This window comes from Mustela nigripes, chromosome 17 (assembly GCF_022355385.1).
Source record: "Mustela nigripes isolate SB6536 chromosome 17, MUSNIG.SB6536, whole genome shotgun sequence".
Classification (NCBI taxonomy): Eukaryota; Metazoa; Chordata; class Mammalia; order Carnivora; family Mustelidae; genus Mustela; species Mustela nigripes.
In genome coordinates, this window is record NC_081573.1 from 46,881,550 (window position 1) to 46,905,045 (window position 23,496).

At 45.4% G+C, this 23,496-nt stretch overlaps 1 protein-coding gene across 1 annotated transcript in view; it reads left to right on the top strand.

The window, feature by feature from the left end:
* HYDIN (HYDIN axonemal central pair apparatus protein) overlaps window positions 1-23,496 on the top strand; it is a 326,854-nt gene that overhangs the window by 166,232 nt on the left and 137,126 nt on the right. Inside the window, exons 21-23 of the mRNA XM_059381282.1 lie at window positions 1,325-1,468; window positions 7,089-7,232; window positions 12,404-12,717. Of these exons, the coding sequence (XP_059237265.1) occupies window positions 1,325-1,468; window positions 7,089-7,232; window positions 12,404-12,717 (602 nt within the window). The remainder of the gene's footprint in view (window positions 1-1,324; window positions 1,469-7,088; window positions 7,233-12,403; window positions 12,718-23,496) is intronic.

Genomic DNA, 23,496 nt, shown 5'->3' on the forward strand with positions numbered 1-23,496 from the left:
TCATTGTTTTGCTTGTCAACTAAAAAGCTGAGTTATTATCAGCTTTGATGTCCTGCTCATATTTATATCATCACTATTCTGCTTTAAACATTTAAGCAGTTCCAAATCATTGTCTGTTTATTTGTATTCCCTCATAGAAATTGGAAACCATCAAAAAAATAAAAGAAATGTCCTAAATCACACCTGAGCCTCTTCTACCTCACAAATGCGAGCTCTGTGGATACAAAATGATCATGCTTGAGCTCCTGCTGGTGTCACTCAAGTAGGAGGTGATACTGAACTTTTTCCTCATGCAATAGGAAATGGGAGAAATTGGTCTCCCAGCAGACAAGATGGGAAAGCCTGTCCCTTGCCTTAGCTCCTCTAGGGTCACAGACTTTATTTGCTTTACATTCTTTCTTCGCAGAGCATTTTCAGGCAAAACACATCCTCAGTGCAAAAATGAAAAGGTTATTTCCCATTGTGGAATAAATAATGTGCTCTTTCTTTCTGGTATTCAGGGATTCAGCCAACTTTTACCGAGTACGTACCCCACGACAAACACTGTGCTAGGCACTGAGGCTGCATGATGGCTAGAACGCAGCCCCTCATCTCAAGACACCGGCAGTCTGTTGCGGGAGCACATCTACAATGTTGTTCTCGAGAGCTGATCGTATTTTTAAAGGCATTAAATCTGAGCAGCTGGGATTCTAAATTCAGTTTAAGATTTACTAAAAGCCTCCCGAATGTTCTTCCCTGTTGTAGTACATAATTGAGAAGAGACTTAAATTCATTAACATCCAAAACCTGAATATTCTTCAGTATAAACTATTCGAGATATCACTTCACTCTAAGCCCTTTGTACTTTATAAAAATCTGGGCCTCTTTGGTCCAAAGAAATATTGGTTTCTATAGCATGATTTTTAAATACTCAAGAATGAAAGGCAACATTTTTCTAGTCGTAGCTCCTGACTAGCTTGATAAGAAATCTTGTATATACCATTGAACTTTAAGCCCAGGATGGATTTTACCTGCCTCGTCTGCCACTGTTCTGTATGTCCAGTCCCTAACCATCCTGATACATAATACATGTTAAACTGAATGTAAATCGATTGTGTCCTCAGGAGCAGTCAGAAACCAACACAGGATCCACCCAGGACATAGTCAGCCAGTCAGACTTTAATAATAGTGTGACAGAGAGCATCCCTGAAATGTACCGCTCAGAAGAATGTGCTTTGTCCCTGGGGTTTCCAGGCAGGTAGTTGAGAATTAGCTTGCTGATTGTTGAGAAATAAGTTTTCAGAGCAATGGATATTCCAAAAGTGCCGGTGTATCTCCTTTACAGAAAGTCAAAGAAAAGCTGGTGTGCCATGCCATGATCGGGGCACAAAAGGGGAAGAGCTTGGTGATGACTGTGAATATCCTCTGTGAGTTTATAGCGCCACTTATCCAGCTGTCCACGAAACAGCTCATATACCGACTGGAGAAGGTCAGTGTGGCTTGCTGCCCGGGGTGGGTCGGGGAGGGGTCAGCATGTTCACATTTTCATTTTGGAAGCTAAATTAATGGGAAGACTGTTGACACCCACACCCAGCCAGTGTCTTTTAAGCTTCAGAGGCCAATACACATTGAATTAAACCTTCTGAATCTAAACCTACTTTCCTCTGAAATGTAAATTGCTATGGAAATTCTACTTCCACCATTCCTGATTTAGAAGACCAAAGTAAGTGAAGGGGTATTCCAGCACACTAAAAATGCATTTTAGTTGATCTCTTTACTCTAACTAGATTAAATAAACATCACAGTATAGAAAGGGTTGGAGTAGAATTATTGATAATTATAATCAGTAAGAATAGGTGCCACTAGCAACCTCTCTGACCTCAGCCGTAGTAACTTCTTACTAGACACATCCCCGGAGGCGAGGGAAACAAAAGGAAACCTAAACTGTTGGGACTTCATCAAGATATAAAGCTTCTGCACAACAAAGGAAGCAATCACAAAACTAAAAGGCAGCCTGTATTTGCAAATGACATATCCAATAAAGGGTTAGTATCCAAAATCTGTAAGGAACTTATCAAACTCAACACCCAAAGAACAAATAATCCAGTTAAGGCATAGGCAGAAGACATGAATAGACACTTCTGCAAAAAAACACATCCAGATGGCTAACAGACAAAACAAAATATGCCCAACATCACTCAGCATCAGGGAAATACAGATCAAAACCACAATGAAATGCCACCTCACACCAGTAAGAACAGCTCAAACTAACACAAGAAACAACAGGTGTTGGTGAGGGTGACGAGAAGGGGGAACCCTCTTACACTGTTGGTGGGAATGCAAGCTGGTGCAGCCACTCTAGAAAACAGAATGGAGGTTCCTCAAAAATAACACTAGAGCTACCCTATGATCCCGCAATTGCACTACTGGGTATTTACCCAAAGGATACAAAAATGCAGATTTGAAAAGGTACACACCCCCCAGTGTTTATAGCAGCATAATCAACAGTAGCTGAACTATTGAGAGAGACCAAATGTCCATCAAATGATGAATGGTTAAAGATGTGATAGATATAGTGGAATATTACTCAGCCATCAAAAAGAATGAAATCTTGCCAGTCATGAAGACACAGATGGAGCTAGAGTGTATTATGCTAAGTGAAATAAGTCAATCAGAGGAAGACAGATACCATGTGATTTCATAGGTGGAATCTAAGAAACAAAACAGATGAACATATCAGAGGGGGAAAAGAAGAGAGGGAAACAAACCAGAAGAGACTGTTAATGACAGGGAGTAAACTAAGAGTTGCTGGAGGGAGGGGGGTAGGGGATGGGCTGGATGGGTGATGGGCATTAAGGAGAGCACTTCTGAGGAACACTGGGTGTTGTACATAAGTGATGAACCACTGAATTCTACTCCAGAAATCAATATTGCACTGTATGTTAAATAACTAGAATTTAAATTAAAAAAAAAAAAAAGAATAGCCACCACTTAACTGAATGGTATCCAGTGGTGTCAAGCTGTGCTTCTCACATGCACTTTCCCAGCTGTTTCCTCATGACAATCTGTGCTGTAGCTTCTGTTGTTGTTCCCATGGCACGTGTGAGGAAATGGAAATGGAAGTTAAGCTGTTATGCAGATCACCTAACACCGCCTGAGAATTATCAGCTTAAACAGATTCACACTCTTTAATTTATGTGGCTATAAATGCCCATGACTTTATATGGCCATTGGGGACATACAATGAATGGAGGAGGCAGAGGATGGGGAAAGCTGGGAATGGTCGCTGCTTGGTGCAGGGGGTCAGGATTGAGGAGGTGGGCGACACATCACAGCAGGATGTCGCCTATTCCTAAGCAGACTTCCATCCTAGAATTATGTAAAATCCAACCCAGAGACGTAGAGAATATCTCTTCCAAGCTGAGGACTGTATTGGTGCTGGAAATCTGGTGAACCAGCCTGACATAGTCAAAGCTAAGAGACTGGTTGAGGTTACAGACTAAACAAATTATTAAAATTATATATTTAAGATTCAGTCTTAAACGTGCCATGGAAAAGAGATAAAAGGCTCTGTGAGAACATGTCTTGGAGACATGGCTTTATTTGTACATGTGATCACAGAGGGCTTCCTTCAGCAAGGGCCTCACGCTGAGACTTGAAGGAGAAATAGAAGTGAGTCTGGTGACGAGGGCAGGGCAGAGAATCACAAGCAGAGGGACCAGCACATACAAAGGGCCTGAGTTAGGAAAGAGGTTGGGAGTATACAGAACTAAAAGGTCACCTTAGAGAATGTGCCCAGAATGACGGGAGGGCCATCTAGAGAAAATGGGCAGAGGCCAGATGGGTTTGGCATGACTGGGAGGCATGTTCTTGACTTTGGGTTTTGTTCTGGGTGGCCATTGGAGGGCTATAGGCAGGGAGAGGAGTGACATGGTCAGATGTAGTCATTGGAACAGTCATACTGGCTGCCTAATGGAATATTTATCAAGGCCTACCACAAACCAGGCACTGTGTTGAGACTAGGGATAGAACAGTGAGAATAGTCCCTCCCAGATGAACCTCACAGCCAACTGGGAAAACTAAGTATTAATTAAGCTGTTGTTCCATAGCATGGAACATAAGTAATCAAAGCTAGGTCCTGACGTGGTGTCCTACAGATGGACTGAGTTTGGCAGTGCCTAACTGATTATGTTATGGAGCAAGCCACCAGGAATCCTTCTGTTACCTGGAGACTCACAGGAGAATGTTCAAGACCATTGTTTCTGGTAGTGGATTCCATTATATTTCGTTCATATTAAACATCTCTTGAGCATCCACCGTAGATAAAGTGCTCTGCTAGGAGAGGAATAAGGGAGCTTATAATCAAGGAGGGGAGGGCAGGTGTACAAGTTCACTTCAAACCAACAGATAATTTGGGGGCACTTACATCATATGGCAGCAAAGACACAGCAAAACCCTGGCTTAATAGGCTAGTGGGGAAAGTAGACTTTGAAGAAGTAGAATAGGGGTTTCAGTTACAGGATGGTCAACTGTAACAAGCTCTATGAGATATATAAAAATTAATACTACACGAGTTCCTGCTTAGTTATTACATTTTCATTGCTCTATCTTAAAATTTTCCTTTTAAAGTAATCAGGAGAGAAATTTATTGGCAACAGCTGCACCAAATTCAATGACATTGCATTTCCTCTAAATTTGGTTATTCAGAGAAAATTCAGCAAATATTTATTGAATATTTTATGCAAGACATTACAGTGTATGTTAAATATGCAGCCTGGTTTCTTATTAGATTTTTTTGTGAACCTATAAACACTCATAAAAATGTGTGCATAGTGTTCCTTTCCTTCTTTTTATATCCTTAAGCCTTAGGTGTTGTTTTTTTTTTAATTCTTGTTTAAATCTCTGTTATCACTAGAATAAAAGAGCAAATATTTTGAATAAGATAGCAACTTACTGAATTAAGAAACAAATTATCATAACTCTGTGTTCGTTTGCTTTTGCCCTTCTCTTCTTCCCCCCAAATATCGTAACTGTGAACTCTGTTCAACTACTGTGTTTTTCATTATTTCCCACTCACATGTAAGCCCTATCAGGGACAATGAAGAAATGCAACTTTATTAACCAGCATGCACAAGAGGTCTGTTGGTGTTGGTGTTCCGAGTTAATTATGTAACACCCAATTATCTGTCCTGTCTCTTTTGGGGCTCAAGGCAGTGGGTCTGATTTAGGACATTAGATACCAGGACATTAGATATCTGATGATACCAGCCCTGCCTATGGGAAGAATTCTTCTATAACCATTTCCTCAGATTTGATCTACTTTATAACTGTGGTACCACTCATAACCACACAGATAAAGCCACATCTCTGTGGAATTGAAAAGGTCAACTGAAAGTAGCAGCCAGTTTGCTTCATGAAGTCCAGCAGCAAATCCCGTCTCCTGATATGTGGGGAGACAAACAAACAACCCAGAGAGAAGGGGTCATTTTAAAATAGAATGGCTCTGTGTGCATCGACTCCTTGTCATCGCTAACCTCTAAATGGCCTCTTGCCAAAACCAACCAAGTATGGCTTCTTCACGTCACGGCTTCCTGAGGTGACAGCGCTGTCTGAAGGAAGGTCACTGGGTAGTTAGCCTTTGTATGGCCCCAACATGCTGCTTCATCCCTTCCCCAGACTGTATTATATCATCTGCAAATACAAGGTGAAGCCAGTACCTGTATTAGAGGGAGGGAAACAATGGCTGGCATCTCGTGCCAAGTGCCAGACTGAACCCCTGAAAGAACTCTGGGCGTGCACAGGGGACCAGTGGAGTACAACGAAGGCAGAGGAGGCTTAAGCCAGCTGTTAAGGACTGAATGTTTGTGTCCTCCTGAACCCTCGACCCCAGATTCATAGACTGAACTCCTAGTCCTCAGAGTGGTGATGCTGGAGGTGGGGCCTTTGGGAGGTAATAAGTCGTGAAGACAGAGCCCTCAGGAATGGGATGAGTGCCCTGAAATTCGAGACAAGAGAGATGATCTCCCTCTCAGCCATGTGAGAAGACAGCCGTCTAAGCCAGACACCAGATCTGCTGGCACCTTGATCTTGGACTCTCTAGCCTTCAGAACTCTGAGACATCAATGTCTGTCGCTTAAAGCACCCTGTCTATGACATTCATTATAGCAGCCCAAACTGACAGAGACATCACCGGCCCTGGTTCCCTGAGCCCCTCCGAGCTAGAACCAGGGGACAGGGACCACAGCAGAAGGAAGACTGTGTCAAACAAAGAAGCAGGGACAGAGTCTGACCAAAATATAGGATCAGAAGGATTTAACTGAAATTGGAACAAGGGGAAAAAGCAAATCAAAACAATGAGGGCTGGTGAAAACAGGCTAGAGTTGTGGGCACGATTGGTGGAAGGCTCTCTTCAGAAGCTGGAGACTGAGCTTGTGGTTACCTCCTGCTGATATTAAAGGATACCCTTTCCACAGCACACGAGAAATAACATGGGCTCCCACATCAGAATGAGAAAAATGTTCAGCTAAAGATGCTGAACATTTCTGATGCTTTCTCCAGTTGAAAAACTAAATTTGATGTGTCTAAGAAAGTGAAGAGAAGCTTCTAAATCAACTATCCCAGTCTTACCAGGAAAAATGTACAGGAAATGGTTGTGAACATTTGTCACTGTAACAATATATTGCAAACATATAAATTTTTGCAACTTGGATATTTTAAGCATAGAAGAAATATTGTAAAAGGGAAATGTTCTGTTCATTATAATGAGGCAGGGTTCTTCTACAAGATATCACTAATTTATTAAATTTTGTTTTATGATACTAGAAACCTATAGTAACAGTACTATCGAGAGGCATGGTATAGGTGTGTTTACCCTGGTAACAAAAGAGTAAGAAATCTAATCCGTGTTTTCTGGCTTACGTAAGTTCATTTATCAATAGTCCACTGTAAATTCCAAATGATTTATTTAAATCCGCCCAAGAGAAAAAAGGCAGCGAGCAAGGATGGGTAGGAAATGCTAATTTTACTGTTAACAATGAACATGAGACTTTGGCTGCTAAAGGCTTACTATTTTTGCCATAACTCGCTTTCCTCTTTTTCCTCTTTTGCAGAAACCTAACACTATCCTGGAACCTGATTACCAGCCCTTGGTTATAAAGAACATTTCCACCCTGCCCGTGAATGTGTTACTTTCAACAAGCGGACCCTTCTTTATCTGCGAGACTGATAAATCTCCCCTGCCATTAATTCCTGAGGTAAGTTGACAGAAGGCTGTCCTAACGAGCTCCTGGGAGAGTTGTGTGTGTGACAAAGGCAGAGAACAATGTCAGTATACTACCTAATTTCCGTCTAGACAAATAGAAAGAATTCAAGAAACAAAGAGGGAAGAATATAGACACTTTGAAATGTCATAAACTCCGATGTCAACCAACTGTTATTAACAGTGCAAGAACTTTGGCTCATTATGATGACCCTTCATTCCTGCCTATTGGAATCTTCAGAGAACAGTGACTTCCCACTGATGACATTAGAGATCTTTTAATTCTACTTTCTCAAATTGGACCAAAGCTCCCTACTCTAGCCAACAGGAAGTAGCTAAAACCAGTCCCTAGACCAGAGAGCCCATCTCTAGATACTAAGAAATCCAAACTGGGCCGAAGGAGAAGGCTGTGAGCTTACCGAGCCCCCAGTCTGAGGCAGGACGCAGTGTTCTCTAAATATCCCTAAAGGATCACCGCCGTGCTTCTTTGCTGGACATGAGGACGCCAGTGGAAATGGTCAGGCCATAGGGCAGGTGGCACAGAAGAGCCGTGGGGAAGGAGGGAAGGAGAAACCAGATCCACACACCGCTGTGCTCAGCTTCCCAGGCTAGGGAGACAGCTCATGAAGGAGTGACATAAAGGAGGAAGGGAGGCCAGGCAGTGACAGTGCGACCTCAGAAGAGGGAACCTATGACTGAAGATTTGCAGTGAGACTCACTCAGGGAAATGGATCCTGGGGGAAGCGGGGGTACAGAACTGCTTAGGGAGAGGGTTGTCTACGGTTCCCAGCTGGTGGCTGTAAACTGCCTGACCACACTCCCCTCCCCACCCCCAATTCTTTACTGGGTTACCTTCAAGCCTGAGCTGGGGGGGAAAAAAAAACAGCTAAGATCTTTGAACAGAGGAATAAAATACAGAAGAGGCAGAAGAAAAACCTACTGCCAGGGAACCTACACAAGGAGGAGGACCAAAAGTATAAATGTTGTTCTCTACAGTCTCAAAGAAATGATAGATGGTATGACCTATCTTTAAAAAAAAAAAAAACTTAAAGATGAGATACAAGAGTTCTAAGTGGAGACAAAGACTAAACTCAGAGCAAAGGAGAACAAGTGGGATGACAAAATGGAAATTCAGACATGACCAGCTTTCTCAGTCTAGGTGATAGATCAGACCCACTCTCTTGTCCCTCCTGAAACCTTAAGATAAAAGTAGAAATGATCAGAAGGAAAGAAGCCCAGAACAATAAAATCAAGTGAGAAGAGGATAGAGATAACCAAATAATAAGAGATTTGAACAAATTCTAGAAGAGAGAGTGAGGATGGAATGGGTTGACAAAAAGCCACAAAAACCTGCATTCTAGAAAATTCCCCAGTGAAATCTCAAAGATGTTGGAGTCATTCAGCCTAAATAGCCTGAGATCAGAGGTAAGAAGTGTGAAGCAAGCACTAGAAATAGAGGAGGTCCACGGGCACTAGACAGCTGTCCCTCCTGACCCCACACAAAAAATGTGGGCAGCTGGCTCTTATCCTAAGACCTAAAGATAAGTGCTCTTTCCCAGAGAAACTGGTAAAAATGTCAGGGGAAATTTGATGTTTCTAGTGTGAGTTTCACCCCTTCGGCATTATGCCTGGCATCTGGGGTATGTCCACAACTTGATCATCCCGTCTCTGCCCAAGGAAGCTGCTCCATGGACCAGCCCCATAATACGAATTGAGATGTGACAGCCTCTGGATTGTTGGGATGCCAGGTTGGGTCAGGAACTACCGCTTCTTGTAGTAACTCTTAAAGTGCAGTCTGACCTTTCATATTATTTGCATGTATAACTTTAATAAAAGCATATGTACAGTTTAAAAAAATAAAGAGCCCCTACAAATCAATAGGTAAAATACCAACAGCCCATTAGGAAAATAGACAAGGGAAATGAACAGAGTTCACCGAAAGAAAAATAAAGCAGTTCTTAAACATGGAAATGTGCTCAACTTTAATTACATTAGATGAAATGAAATTCAAATTACGATGAAACACATTTTTTTTCCTATCAGATTAGCAAAGAGCAAAAATTGGGTAGTTTTCTGTGTTGGGAAGGCTTGTGGAAACAGTGTTGGGAAAGGTATACATCAGGTGATATGGCTACAGCTGTGAAAATTTAAATTTTAAATTTTAATTTAAAATTTTAAATGCCCATACCCTTTGATCTACTTCTTCTATTGCTAAGAATTTACCCTTCAGCTGAATTTACCCTTCAGCAAGGATATTCACTGAGGCATTGATAATAAGAGCAAAATATTGGGAGCCAAAATCTATCAGTAGGAGATTGGTTAAGTCAATGTTGGCAGAATTTTATGATAGAATAAAATGCTGCTACAAGGCAACTCCATACGCACTGATGGGTGATCTCCCAGTGGCAAAAGCAAGTGGTGAAAGAGGAGTGCACAGTATGCTCTCATGTGTATAAAAAATTTTAAAAATACGTACCTGAACATGATTATCTATTCATACAATATGTCCAACAGGGATAAGCAAGACACTTGTGACCTTGATTACTTCAGGGAAGGGGAACTAGTTGGCTTGAATAAGAGGTTTTGATTTTTTAAAGTAAGTCCATACCTTGTCCTGGGACAGAATGTTATGAAATACTCAACAGGGAGACATATCTTAGTGAAGTTCCTGGTCTTACTGAGACCCACAGAGTTCTATGGTCTCTAAGCAGAAAAGAAAGGGCCCGTCAAGGGAGAAGTTTAGACTCAGCACAGACTTCTCCATGATAATACTTAATGCCGGATGACAAGGGAGCAATTACTACAGAGTTTTCCAAGAAAGAGCAACCCAGCTACCGTCTTTTGAGCATAAAGACAACAGGCAGACACTCTCAAAATGCGAGAATCAATGAACACAGCATTCAGACAACTGGGGCCAATGAAATACAACAGGAGAAAGAACACACAATGCAGGAGAAGAACCGAATAAAGCACTCGGCAATGGAAAAGCCTCGAAGGGAAAGACTGGTGGGAAGCACTGAGCCCATTCAGCTGTAGAACTGGGACTACACGACTTTGGTGGTTATGACTTGGGAGCAGAACGTTTGAAAGCTCTACATTTAAAAAGGAACACTACAGCCAATAAAAACTGGGAGATGCAGGGAGCATAAGTGTGTTGATATTTCCTTCCTTTTTACAGGCGGCCTCAGTAAGCTATTATCTAAATTTGAAACTGCTTAATACTTAGCTATCTTCTTGATCACAAAGTAGTAATCGGCATTCATATACCATACTTGCACTGTGTGCCAGGCACCGCTCTGAACACATTACATAAATATTAACTCATTTTAGCCTCTTAAAAAAAAGTAGGGACTGGGACGCCTGGGTGGCTCAGTTGGTTAAGCAGCTGCCTTCGGCTCAGGTCATGATCCCAGAGTGCTGGGATCGAGTCCCGTGTCGGGCTCCCTGCTCGGCAGGGATCTTGCTTCTCCCTCTGCCTCTGCCTGCCACTCTGTCTGCCTGTGCTTGCTCTCTCTCCCTCTCTCTCTGATAAATAAATAAAATCTTGAAGAAAAAAAAAAAAAAGTAGGGACTGTTATTACCCCTATTTCACAGATAGAGAAGCTGAGGTCTAGGAAGTCTAGGCAGCTTTCCTCATATTCACAGACCTGGTAACTGGCAGAAGACAGATTTGGACCCAAGCAGTCTGGCTCCAGAGTCAGAATACTTTTTTTCAGGTGGTTTTTGTTTTTGTTTTTAGGAAAAACCCAAATACTTAAAAAATTAGTCTAATTTCATTTTTTGTAAAAATCATATTTACCCATCCGTTCTGTCTGGACTCATGTTTAAAAAACGTTAACTCTGAGAAATAACATGTGGTGACATTGTAGATGAGTTTCTCCTTTCTCTTCTTTGTGCTTTTACACATAATGCAGCCTTCTGCAGCTGTGTATCGTTTCTACAAAACGACAAAGGGGAGAAAGCCTTCAGGTCGATCTTTGAAGATTTGGAAATGGCAGGCATCATAGTCACTCGTGCTGGACATGGCGGCAGCTGCAGGAATGCGCTGTCGCTGTGCCCTGGCCACCTGCGCAGGGGGCCGGCCATGCTCGCGGATGGGATGAACTGACTGAAGGGTCCCTGGCCTTCCTCTGGTTCTTGAGTCAGGTGGTTGGCTTTAGCCACCGAAGCCATCTAATCCTGTCACACTGAGGTGCTCAGGGAAAGACCTGAACCCTCGAACTCCCAACTCCGTAGAGAGGCAAGAGCTCTGTAAAACACTCAGTCCTGCCTCCGACTGCCTCGACTGCCTTGGGGCGCTTTCTGCAAAACCAGGAGGTGCCTTTCCTGCGGATTAACTGTGGGAATTGAGCAACTCCTAGGAAAGCCAACTGGTAGCCAGGCTTTGTATCCTAAGGTGTTCCAGTGACCTTGGCGGCAAGGAACACAGGAGGATTTGCATCAGAGAGAGAAAAGGATAAACACCGTCCACTAAACAAACTCTGCCAAGCTCCCAAGTGTCATTTTAAGTTGAATGGAAAACAGCAGAAAGTAGCTAACACTGTGCTTAAGAGTTAGAATTGCAGACAGGAGTAAAGAAATGAAATTGCCTCATCCATCCCTTTCTGGGTCACCTGCTCCCGAGCCCCTCCCCCAGGGCTGTAGAAGGCTTTTTAAACATTTCTTAAGCAGCAGATTTTTCCCACTTGTCTAGGAAGAGCATTTTAAAATCTAACTCATTTTCAGTTAAGAGTATTTTATAATAGTTACTCATTGCAGACTTTCCCTTTTGCAACTCCTCAATCCTTGTCACTCCACAACTATTACCAAAATCCTTTCCTTCAGATGATTCTTATCCAGATTCTCCTTGCTTTTGTTTCCAACTAATAAAATATGTGTGTGTGCCTTTATGTATATAAAATACCTATAGTTATCGATATAGTATAGATATCTATATAGATTTAGATATACTAGCTATTTAATTATGCATAGGTGTGAACATATAATTAGGGACCAAAGAAGTGTGGATATATATGCATTTCATACTAATCTGTGTGTACAGATGTGTGCATCTGTGTTTGTGTATGTGTATGAATACATAGAGATCACTTTGGTTGTCCTGTTTCATGGAGCTTGTTGGAAATGCACAGTACAAAAGTTAGTAATTCCCCATTATCTTGCTTGTAGCCCATTAAACTGGAGATTGATGGAGAAAAAGAGTTGCTGGTCAAATTCGACCCTTCCTACAGAAACGATTTGAACAACTGGGTGGCAGAAGAGATTCTAGCGATCAAATACATAGAGCACCCCCAAGTAGACAGCCTGAACCTGCGGGGAGAAGTGAACTACCCCAACCTCAGCTTTGAGACCATGGAGCTGGATTTCGGCTGTATCCTGAACGACACCGAGGTCATTCGATACGTGACAATCACCAACTGCAGCCCCTTGCTGGTGAAGTTCCGCTGGTTCTTCCTGGTGGACGACGAGGAAAATCAGATCAGGTACCACGTGCCCGGCAGTCCCTCACAGCCCTTCTCTGCTGGTCATTCTCCTCTCCTGCAGGCTTTGCACTGGGTTTCCTGAATTCCGTGTGCTGGTCTTTCGAGTTTCAGTTCCGACAGCTAATTATTAACAGAAAGAACAAAGGGCCTCAAATCGTTGTTCAATCCTAGATTTTCGAACAGGAAGAGCAGATAAAACATCTTTGAAAACACCAATTACCCCCAGATTAGCAGCACAATATCCATAAGCCTGCTTTAATTTTGAATCAAGTGGTTGGATCATTAGAAATTCGCCGCTAAAAAAAATGAAGTCTTGATAGCATTCTCTTAAGCATTTCAAACCCAAAGCATGAAATCAAGGATTACGATACAGGGAATATGTGCTGCACTGAGCTCCACGCTCTACATATTTCAGTGGGTTTCGGTCTACCCCATATATATGCACACGTGTCCATGCAGACATATATATCTGCTCAAGGCAGTGGGAGGTGGTGAGTGCCAGAAGAGGAAAGCCGTCTTCACAATATTTGGATTTCGAAGTGTCTCTCTGTTCAATTAACAGCTAAATCCAAACTTAATTTGGAAAACACTCCTTAAAAGAATATAAACAGCCTGTTTCAGGCCTCAGGAACATTTTCTTGGGAGTCCAAAGCCGCCTCCTTGGATGTTCAGCCGGCTCTGTGTTCGGCACCTGAACGTCCAGTAGCCACTCTGAGTAGGGAAGGCTCATGTTGTTTCCTTGGCTTGTCGGTACTTCCCGTATGCAGCCCTCATCTTGTAGATGACAGCCAGCTTTCCCCTTCCCTTGCTTGTTACCACGGTAACCACTGCTTGCTCTGGATGTCTTCTGAAGACATCTAATAGCATTGAAGCCGGGCCGGGGCCGGAACGACGGGCCCTGCTCATTAGGTGCCAAGGACTGTTTCGGTTTGGGATGAAATCAGCCAACCTGACCTAATGAGCTTTGAATACCAGATTCTGTGAAGTTATTTTTGATGTAACATAGCGACATGAATTTATTCTATCTGGGAGCAAGGGACATGCTTTGTTTCTTTCTCATTTTTGAGAGGCCATTTCCATAATTAAAATAATGGTGCTTTGAAAATGTGCTTGACCAATACTGGAGATGATATGCTTAATTTTTCATTGGTTTAAATATCTTTTTAACCATTTACCCCTCTGTCTTCAGGATCTTCCTATATCTCAATATCGAACTTTTGCTTATAATTCATTTGTTCATTCATTCACTCAGGAAACATTTGGTAAGTGACTCTTACACATCAGGCAGTGTGTGAGGTGTGAGGGATATAAAAGTAAGACATTACCCCGGGCCTGAGGCTCTTGGGGAAGCGGAGGGAACATGTGATCACACCAGACTCTGAGGAAGGACAGAGTGGGGATGACAACCCAGAGGGATCCAAGAAGGCTGTCCTGAGAAGCACATTTCAGTGTCTCCGGCAGAGCCATGAGGAAACACTCTGCCTCACAGGAATAGCATGTTTATGTTGCTGGGGTTCATGGATTCCATTCTGTCACAAGTGACAGGAAACCTGATCCCAAACAAAAACAAAAAGGAAAGGACATTCACTGGCTCCTACAACTCAAAAGTCCAGATTCACTCTGGCTTCCGGCCCAGCTGAAAGCGAGGCTCAAACAGTGTCACCGGACCCAGGCGTCCCACCCCCCCAGCTCTGCGCTCTCTTGTGTGAGCCGAGTTCTCAGGCCAGCTTTTCTCCCCTGGCCCGCATGTGTCTGCTAACACTCCTGGGGCTGCATCCTTGCAGGTCTGAGCTCCCAGAAAGGAACATTAGGCCTTGTACCAGAACTCTCTGGAGATTCACTCTGATCAGACCAACTCAGTCCCATTTCCTGTCCCCTCCCCAAGTCAGTGGCTCCACAGAGGGCGAAGCACTGATCCGCGCCGGCCTGGGCCACCTACCCCACACCAAGGGCTGCCGTGGTGACCTCAGAACCGCATGGACTGAATGGGGTAGGAGTGGGGCAGATCTGCGGGCAAGGGCAGGGATGCATCTACCTACAGTGTGGGCAGAGGGCCGTCAGCGCGCCTGCTGTGCAGACCTCACCGGCGGGGGGAGAAGCCAGGGAGAAGTCTGGGCTCTAGATCGACAGTCGTGTGTGAGAGGCCTGGTGTCCAGGATGAGGAGTTCAGACTTTTTTTTTTTTTTTTAAAGATTTTATTTATCCACTTAACAGAGAGAGAGAGAGATCACAAGTAGGCAGAGAGGCAGGCAGAGAGAGAGAGAGGGAAGCAGGGTCCCTGCTGAGCAGAGAGCCCGATGTGGGGCCCGATCCCAGGACCCCGGGATCACAACCTGAGCTGAAAGCAGAGGCTTTAACCCACGGAGCCACCCAGGAGCCCAGGAGTTCAGACTTTTGAAAGTAATGGGGAGATTTGTAATCAAGAGGCAACAAAGTCAGCTTTTTTTTTTTTTTTTTCCTTCAGAAAGAAAACTCCTCCTCATTCAACATAACTCCCCAACCCTCCTTCAGAAACACCAGCCTTCCTTGCTTTGAATAACAGGGCGCTCTCCTGCTTCCCAGCTTCACCCCTCGACCTTCCAGTCCTTCTCACCCAGGAACAGGGGCGCCGTGTGGGGGGCGCAGGGCTTCCTTCCAGGCCCCGCTCTTCTGGCGAAGGGGGTTAGCCCCTGCCGCCGGGGCACCCCTGCCTCTCCACCTGGACCCTCTGCTGCGTCCCAAGAGCCTCTCCTTCTTGACGTCTCCTCGTGGGTGTTTCCCGGGTGGCTCGTGTCTAACGTGGCCCATGCCACAGTCGGACTCTTCGCTGGCCCCTCCCTGCCTCTCCTCCGGGGCCCCCCGTCACCAAGAGCGACAGCGCTGTCCTGAGAGGCATCCAGAATCCTCTCGGTCCCTGACCTCACTCAGCAACCCATCACCAGGTGCTACTCATCTGCCTTCTCAGACCCATCCTTCCCATTTCCATGGTGATTGTCCTAGTCCGGGCGCCATCCTCTCTTCCCTAGACTGTGTTGATGCCCCCAGCCGGGCTTCATCACCCCCCCAGGTAGCCAAGTGATGAACAGATCATGGCCCGGGTTTTCAGCCTTCAGTGAGCACCCGTGCTTCTTAGGATGAAGTACAGAATACCTACTGTGCTCGGTTAGTCTCCGCGTGGGCCCTCCCTGTGTTCCTCCTGGCTTCTCACTTCACTCTGCCCTCCCCATGCCAGCCCCTTTCCCGTCCGGTGCGTTCCTGCCTAAGCCCGTGCTCTCTACTGCAAGCTCTTCCCATGCCCCGCCTCACCAGCCCCTGCTCCCTTGTCAAGTCTCAGCCCCAGGAGGCTTCCATGGAGACCCTTCCCTACTGACCTCTCCTGTCATAGACTCTGGTAGCCCATCTCCTCCGGGACACATCACACTTATAATTATGGCTCAGCGTCCAACGTCCCAGCGGGCCCTTCAAACCCTGGAGGCCAGGGAACTCCTCTGTCCTGTCCCCTCTGGATCCCACAGCCCAGCACAGAGTGGACAGCACAGAGTAGATCCTCAAAGGGTATTTTCTAATCGGTGACTGCTCCTGCCTTGCCGGGTATTTGTGGCAAGGTAGAATCATTTCATCACTGATTAAAGATTCTTTTCTGTTGGCTTCTTGGCATCTGTCAAATGGAAAGGTTCAAGGGATAAATGTCACCTTGATTAGAAAAAAAAAAATGCCACTTGCCTTTTAGACAGGCTTTCCCTGCAGACAGTCTGAAAAAACATAAGCCACTCATTGGCTAAAGGTCCCTTTTATCAGGTGTCCCAACCCTAACCTTTCTTTTCCAATTAGAATTCTCCTAAGCCTCACCTTTAGTAAGAGAAACAGAAGCTTGGAAGACGATGCCCAGACACTCTCACCATCTCTCCCTGTCACACACATGTGTACACACACGCGTGTGTGCATGGGTGTGACTTTGCAGGCAATCCTGACCGGGCCATTTAAAGTGTCTGTCTTGTTTGAGCATTGTTTTTTTCCAAGTTTCCCCTCATGTCACATAAAAGAACAAAGAAAGAAACCACATGGACAGGCATGCTAAGAAAGCGCTGTCTCAGAGGAAAGCCAGGCACTGTCTTAGACTCCTGCTCCTCCCCGTGAGTTCATGAGCATGACTGGGTTCTGGACTCCGGTGCTGACTGGCCAGGCCATGTGTACACACACGCATCATGAGGAAGCTGGGGTGAAAATTAAGGCATGGGTGTGTCTGTGGTTAAGAGCCAGCAGTAGGAACATGCCCCTTGGGTCTGTCTCTTTGGCAGGACTGCTCAGCTGGTAGAGAACATGCCACTTCATGGCATCTGCGGGAAAGACACACCCAGGGCAGCCCACAAGCGAAGCAGCCTTTACCCCTTGGAAGCCAGAGAGAGCCACGTGGATGCCGGCTCAGCTGCTGTCTCTGCTCCAGCTCAGGGCCACAGAGCTGAGGCAATGCTGAGACTAGAGCACGTGGCCAAGTGGTCTCCAGTGACACTGTGGCCTTTTAAAAAAAAAAATTATTTTTTAATTTAAATTCAATTAATTAACATTTAGCATATTATTAGTTTCAGAGGGGGAGTTCAGTGATTCATCAGTCTTCTACCCAGTGCTCACTACAGCAGGCCCTCCTTAATGCCCATCACCCGGGTACCCCATCCCCTCACGCCCCTCCCCTCCAGTAACCCTCAGTTTGTTGCCTATGATTTAGAGTCTCTTATGGTTTGTGTGCCTCTCTGACTTCATCTTCTTTTATTTTTTCTTCCCTTCCCCTAGGATCCTCGCTTTGTTTCTTAAATCCCACATGAGTGAAATCATACGGTGATTGTCTTCTTCTGATTTAGTTATTTTACTCAGCATAATACCCTCTAGTTCTATCCATGCCGTTGCAAATAGCAAGATTTCAATTTTTGATGGCTGCATAGTATTCCATTATATATCTATCTATATATATATATATATACCACATCTTCTTTATCCATTGATCTGTTGATGGACATCTGGGATCTTTCCATGGTTTGGCTATTGTGGACACTGCTGCTATAAACATTGGGGTGCAGGTTCCCCTTCAGATCACTCTATTTGTATCTTTGGGGTAAATACCTAGTAGTGCAATTGCTGGGTCATAGGGTAGCTCTATTTTCAACGTTTTGAGGAACCTCCATGCTGTTTTCCAGAGTGGCTGCACCAGCTTGCATTCCCACCAACAGGATAGGAGGGTTCCCCTTTCTCCAGTGTGGCCTTTTTGTTTCCAAATCAGATTATAAATAAATAAATCAAGCACAGTGCTGAGGCACAGAGCCCTGCAGCAAAGGAACGTGTGTAGTTCTCACGTTGATTTTTCTGCGAGGAGCATCGGTTGTCCAACACTGTGATTGGAAAAGGAAGGTGGAAGGACTGGGAGGAAGGTAGGGGGAGCCTCATTTCTGGATGCTTCCGTCTGTCTCCATCATTCCTCAATTTCTGTTGCCCCCAAAGTGGAACTGTTCTAAGACATATTAGCGGTCACTAGGGTCCTGGGCTGTGGAGTCGGACATGGCTGGTTAGAATCCGGGCTCTGTCCTGGCCATATGACCCCGTGCTCCGGTTTACTTCTCTGTAAAGTGCAGATAACGTAGACGCCTAAAAGAGCTATCGTGACGATTGAATGAGATGTGTGTGTGAAGGGCACGTGTCTCCGAGATAAAAAAGAAAATCTGAAACTGGCGGCTGGCTTTCCGTTCTCCAGGGGTCGCTTCCTTTCCTTCATTCCTTCACACCAAGTGCCACTAAGCAAAGCACCCCCTGGGACCCTAAAGCCTTGGAGCTACAGGGTCCTTAGACACCAAGATGACGGACCCAGACCCCTTTCTTTCTGACAAAGGGTAGAAAATCCTTTTCCGGTGCCGGGCTGTGTTCACCAAGGCTGAAGCCAGGCAGCCCAGTGCACCTCCTTGTCCTCTTCAGCCCACCCCTCCACAGCCAGGTTCTTTAGTTTTCTTTTGAAACAAAAACAGCTTTATTGATTGCTTGGGGGCACGCCCCAGGCATCCTTCTGTGCGGCTGTCCCACGCTGCTCAGCGAGGCCTGGACTCCCCTACCAGCAGAGCTCTTGAAGTTGTGCCTGTCCTGTAATACATGCTCAGTAAATGCCCGCCCCGACAGACACTCCTTTACTGAGGAAACCGAGGCGATTAATGTTAATTAATGTTCATTCATTAAATGTTAATACCAGACCATGTTTGAGAAGCAGCATCCCAGGGGTGGCTTTGAGACCTTTTTCCTGAAATCAGTCTGAAGCCTGAAGCCTGAGGGCTGCAAGTGCCTCTCTGTGGCCTAAGCTTCAGTCCCTTCCATAACTATCCCTCTCTGTTCCCCACCAGCCCTGCATGCCTCAGAATGCTTGAAGCTCCTGCATTCACCGTTTTTTTTTTTTTCTTTTCCACCTCCCAGAGAAGTTTGGATAAGCAATAAAAGCAAGCAGGGAGCCCTGGCACAAGAGGAAACGCAGCTCTGATGAAGGAGCAGAAGGGGCAAAGTGGGAAGAGAAGCGGTGGCCTCAGCTGGCCTTGAACCAAGGTCAGGCAGTGTCACCTGGCCCTCCCGTCTCTCCCACCTCAGTTGTGGCCTCAGCTGGCACAATGCCGAGTCAAGCTCGAAGCCCTTCCAGGCCCCCTTTTTTCTTCCTTAAGTCTCCCCAACCTGTGTCTGAGCCAGGGTAATTTCACAGCCCAAGGAATGGAGCCAGTGGGAATGCGGACTAGCCTCCACACCCTCCTCCGCACATCACCATCAACTAGTGGCTTCAAACAAAATCATGTTATTTTCTTTCCGTTCGGGAGGTCAAGAGTCTGAATCCATTTCACCAAGCCGAAGCCAAGTGTGGACACAGCCAGGCTCCCTCTACTCCCTCCAGGGGCTCCGAGGAAAATCTAGGAATATCCCCCTTCTTGCCCTTTCTGGCTTCCAGAGCTGCATTCCTGGCATTCCTTGGATCCTGGCCCCTTCCTCCATCCTCAAAGCCCACAGCAGTGTCTTCTCATCATTCTCGCTCTGCTGAGATCACCACATGCCCTTCGCTACTCTCGGCAGGCGAGTCACGCTCTGCCTCCCCCTTGCAAGGACACCTGTGATTATACCATTGGCCTCCCCCAGATCCATCACCCCGTCTCAAGACTTTACTTAATCACATCTGCAAAGTCCCTCTTTTGCTACCCCAGGAAACATTCACAGGTTGAGGGGATTCCAACAGGGACATGGGGAGGAGGCCCCTTATTCAACCTACCAGACTCCCCGGCTCTGCTGGCCCCAAGCACTCATGCTTCCTCCACTCTCTGCCAGTCCAAATTGGCTTCTAAAAATGGATTTTTCAATACTGACTACCTTATAATGCCAGAAGGAACTTTTTGGTTCTGATTTTTAGCAAATGGGAGTCTAACTTAAAAAAAAAAAAAAATGCCTTGGCCTGTGTAACGGAAAGTGTCTAGGTGTGGGCTTCAGGCACAGCTTGAACCAAGGTCAGGCAGTATCACCTGGCCCTCCCATCTCTCCCACCATCTCTTTGCCCTACCATCTGCTGTGTCAGCTCTACTTTCGGGCAGATCCCGCACACACAGCGGCAAGATGACTCACGAGCTCCAGCAGTGCCAGCTCTCATATGCCAGGTTCAAGTCCAGGGAGAAGAGGTAGAGGCTCTTTCTCTGCAATGAGCAACTGGCAAATGTTTTGCTGCAACTCTCTGGCTGTGGTTGGTTCCTCAGCTGAGGCCTGGGGAACCCAGTGGTGCCCTGGAGTTGGGCTGCAAGTGAGAGTCAGGCTCATTGTCAGAGGGGAGCATGAGGCACCTGTGCCAAGAAAGGGATGCTGGATCCCAGGTAGCCAAGAGCAAAGATGCCCACCACAATGACCAATCAGATGCCTTGTGTTCCCCTGGTGAGTCTCAAGCCAAAGAAATGGGCATCTGGTTATGAAATTTGGCAGCCGGTTTTTGGAAGGCTATCTGAGGGACCCTAGCAGTGCCCCAGGGACGCGGTAAGCTGCTAGGCCCCTCAGACCAGAAAGGCAGCTCCTGTGAGGCCCTGTGCCTTTTCCCGGCACCATGGCCCTGTCACCGTGGAGCACAGACTCCAGCTTCGAAGCACCATCACCTTCTCTGCTTCTGCAGCTTAGACCTTCCATGTGAACGACAACATCCCCATCTTTGAAACCTTGGGATCGGACCGCCAATACGTGAACAAATCTGTAACTTTACTGAGAGAAGAACCTCTTTTAACAGCCTTCCAGCCTTCCTGAGCAAAACGTGTCTCCCATAGCAATTCTTTCCTGTAGACCATTGTGTAAGGCCAAACCTGCATAGTAAAAGCATGAGAGGAGGATTCTGTAGTTTTGACCGTGGAAGTAATGATAACTGTGTTGGTCATGTGCCAGTCACAGCTACAGCCCCGTTACGTATCTTAGCTCACGTCACATGACAGTCCTGGGGCGTAGTAACACCCTTCCCTTGACGTTGGGCTCCCACAATGGACCCGGACTCTGGGTGTGCACTGAGTGCAAAGCCCCTGCCTTGACCGCTGGCTTTACTGACATATCAAAGAACATTTTTCTATAGATCCCATTACTGGATATCCATCTTTCATTTAAATGAAGGTTCATTTAATGAAGACCCAAGGACCTAGGGAACGTGAGCACCGTCATGGCCTGTAGCGAGGTGGGAGGTACTACGCTAGAGGAGGCCCGAACAGGACTTGCTGAGGGGCTGGCTGGGAGGAGGAAGAAGACGCTCTGTCAAGGTCAGTGCCTGGATTTTCAGTTCAAGGGACTAGGTGAGTGGGAGATAGTGCTGTCGGGTGAGGAGAGAAACAGTCCAAATTTGGCAGTAGAAGGACAAAGAGGGTCTGGGCCTGGACAGATGACAATAAAGGTCCGTGACTATGCACCCACCCGCACCACAGAACAAGAATCAGTGTAGAAACTGGGCTCCTTCAGCACAACCTGGTGGGTAGCCCAGTGCTACACGACACCGAGTAAACAATAGAAATAGTTCCCAGTGAGCAGGACTTCACAGATGCGCTTAAAAAAAAAAAAAGTAACAGATTTGTAAATCTCTGTCACAACTCATTTACAGATGGCCCTTAGCCCCATCTGTTCATTTAAGAACTTCTGGCAGAAACAGGGGATGGCAGAGATGAGGGTGGAAATCAGTTCTTCTCGGTCCTGTGACAACATGCGAGAAGTTTGTGGGATGTGCAGCTTTGTCGTCTTTGGTCTTTCTTCTTTCCACTCTGCTGATGAGCTGCTGGGGATATCAGGATAAGGGGCTTTCTCAGGTTAGCATTCTGTGGTTCGAGGAGGCCCAGGAAGGGGACTCTGATTGGAAGAGTCGGCAGAATTAGAGGACTAGGCAAAGAGGGCTGAGAAAGAAGAAAGTGGCTACATAAACCAAGAAAGGGGAATTCGTTTTTAAATTAGAGGGAAACAGTTCCATTTCTAGTAATATAGTGGGCTAAAATGCCAATTTAAATATATATACATATATATATTTACTTAAAAATATATATATTTAAATATATTTACTTAATATATTTAATATATTTACTTAAAAATATATATATGTATACTTGCTTTAAATTTTGAGGTCTGGATAAACTAACAGGAATTCCCACAGAGAAAGTTCGAAGGAACATTGAATGTTCATATTAGTGTACTATTTTATATTAGTTTGCTCCTTTACCTCAGACTGGAAGGCTAAAACAATGTATTTTCTCATCGTTCTGGAAGCTAGAAACCTGAGATCTAAGTGTTGGCAGGGTTGGTTCCTTCTGTGGGCCATGAGGGAAAGATCCGTTCTAGGCCCTCTTCTTGGCTTGGAGATGACTGTCTTCCCCCCTGGGCCTTGCCTCTGTACATGTCTGTGGCCAAATTTCCGAATTTTATAATAATAAAGTGAATGTTGCCTCACCCCCCCCCCCATTATAAATGTGACACTCTTTATAAACTTAAGACCCTCATGAAAGAGAACAGTGTGAGGCCAGCCTCCAGCTAACCTGCTTATACTCCATGGTGATACCCCCTAGAAGTTTCCCAGGCCTCCCTCATCAGGCCTCTCACAGCCTGGATCCTGTAGCCCATCCACATAGGATCTCCTCTCCTGCTATGATAGGCCAGTGAATTTATCTGACCCAGGGGTCAGATTAGCCTCTGGGACTGTTGGGAAGACTGTAGCCATCTCTCAAGTCTGAGTTTCCAGAGACAAGTTCCTGTGTAGTGAGTCTGCAAGAGATCAAGGCCAAGAGCCTTTGAAGGAGAGCTTTGAAGAGGGTAGGCCTTTTGCTCATTTCATATTTAACTTAAGGTGATCACTGGAAGGGATCCTGTCGTCTACCGTTTCATCCAATTTCCTGAGATACCACATCCATTACCCCATCGAGAAATGAACTGAGCTGTTTTTCATTTCAGTTTTGAGTGTTATGAAACTTTTCGTCCTGCTTTAATGTTGCTACAGTAGAACTCCAGTCACCTTATTATAGAGTCATTCTTTTTAAGGCATCTTCCCAGTGCCTCCAGCGCTGGCGGAGGGTATCAGCCTCGTAGACGTTCAGTGTGAGCAAAGCTGGCTTCTAAAGAAATCAGTGGAAAGCGTCAGTGCGTATTTGAACCTGAGTTAGGGCTATGTCTGCTTCGTTCATTTAGTGATCTGGTTCTTTTAAAAGAGCCAACCTGATTTATCTATGTGTTCATATTAATTAAAATGCCCCATAGCTAGCTACATCTCCTGAAGACCCAACATTAAAAGAAATCAACTTGAAAAAA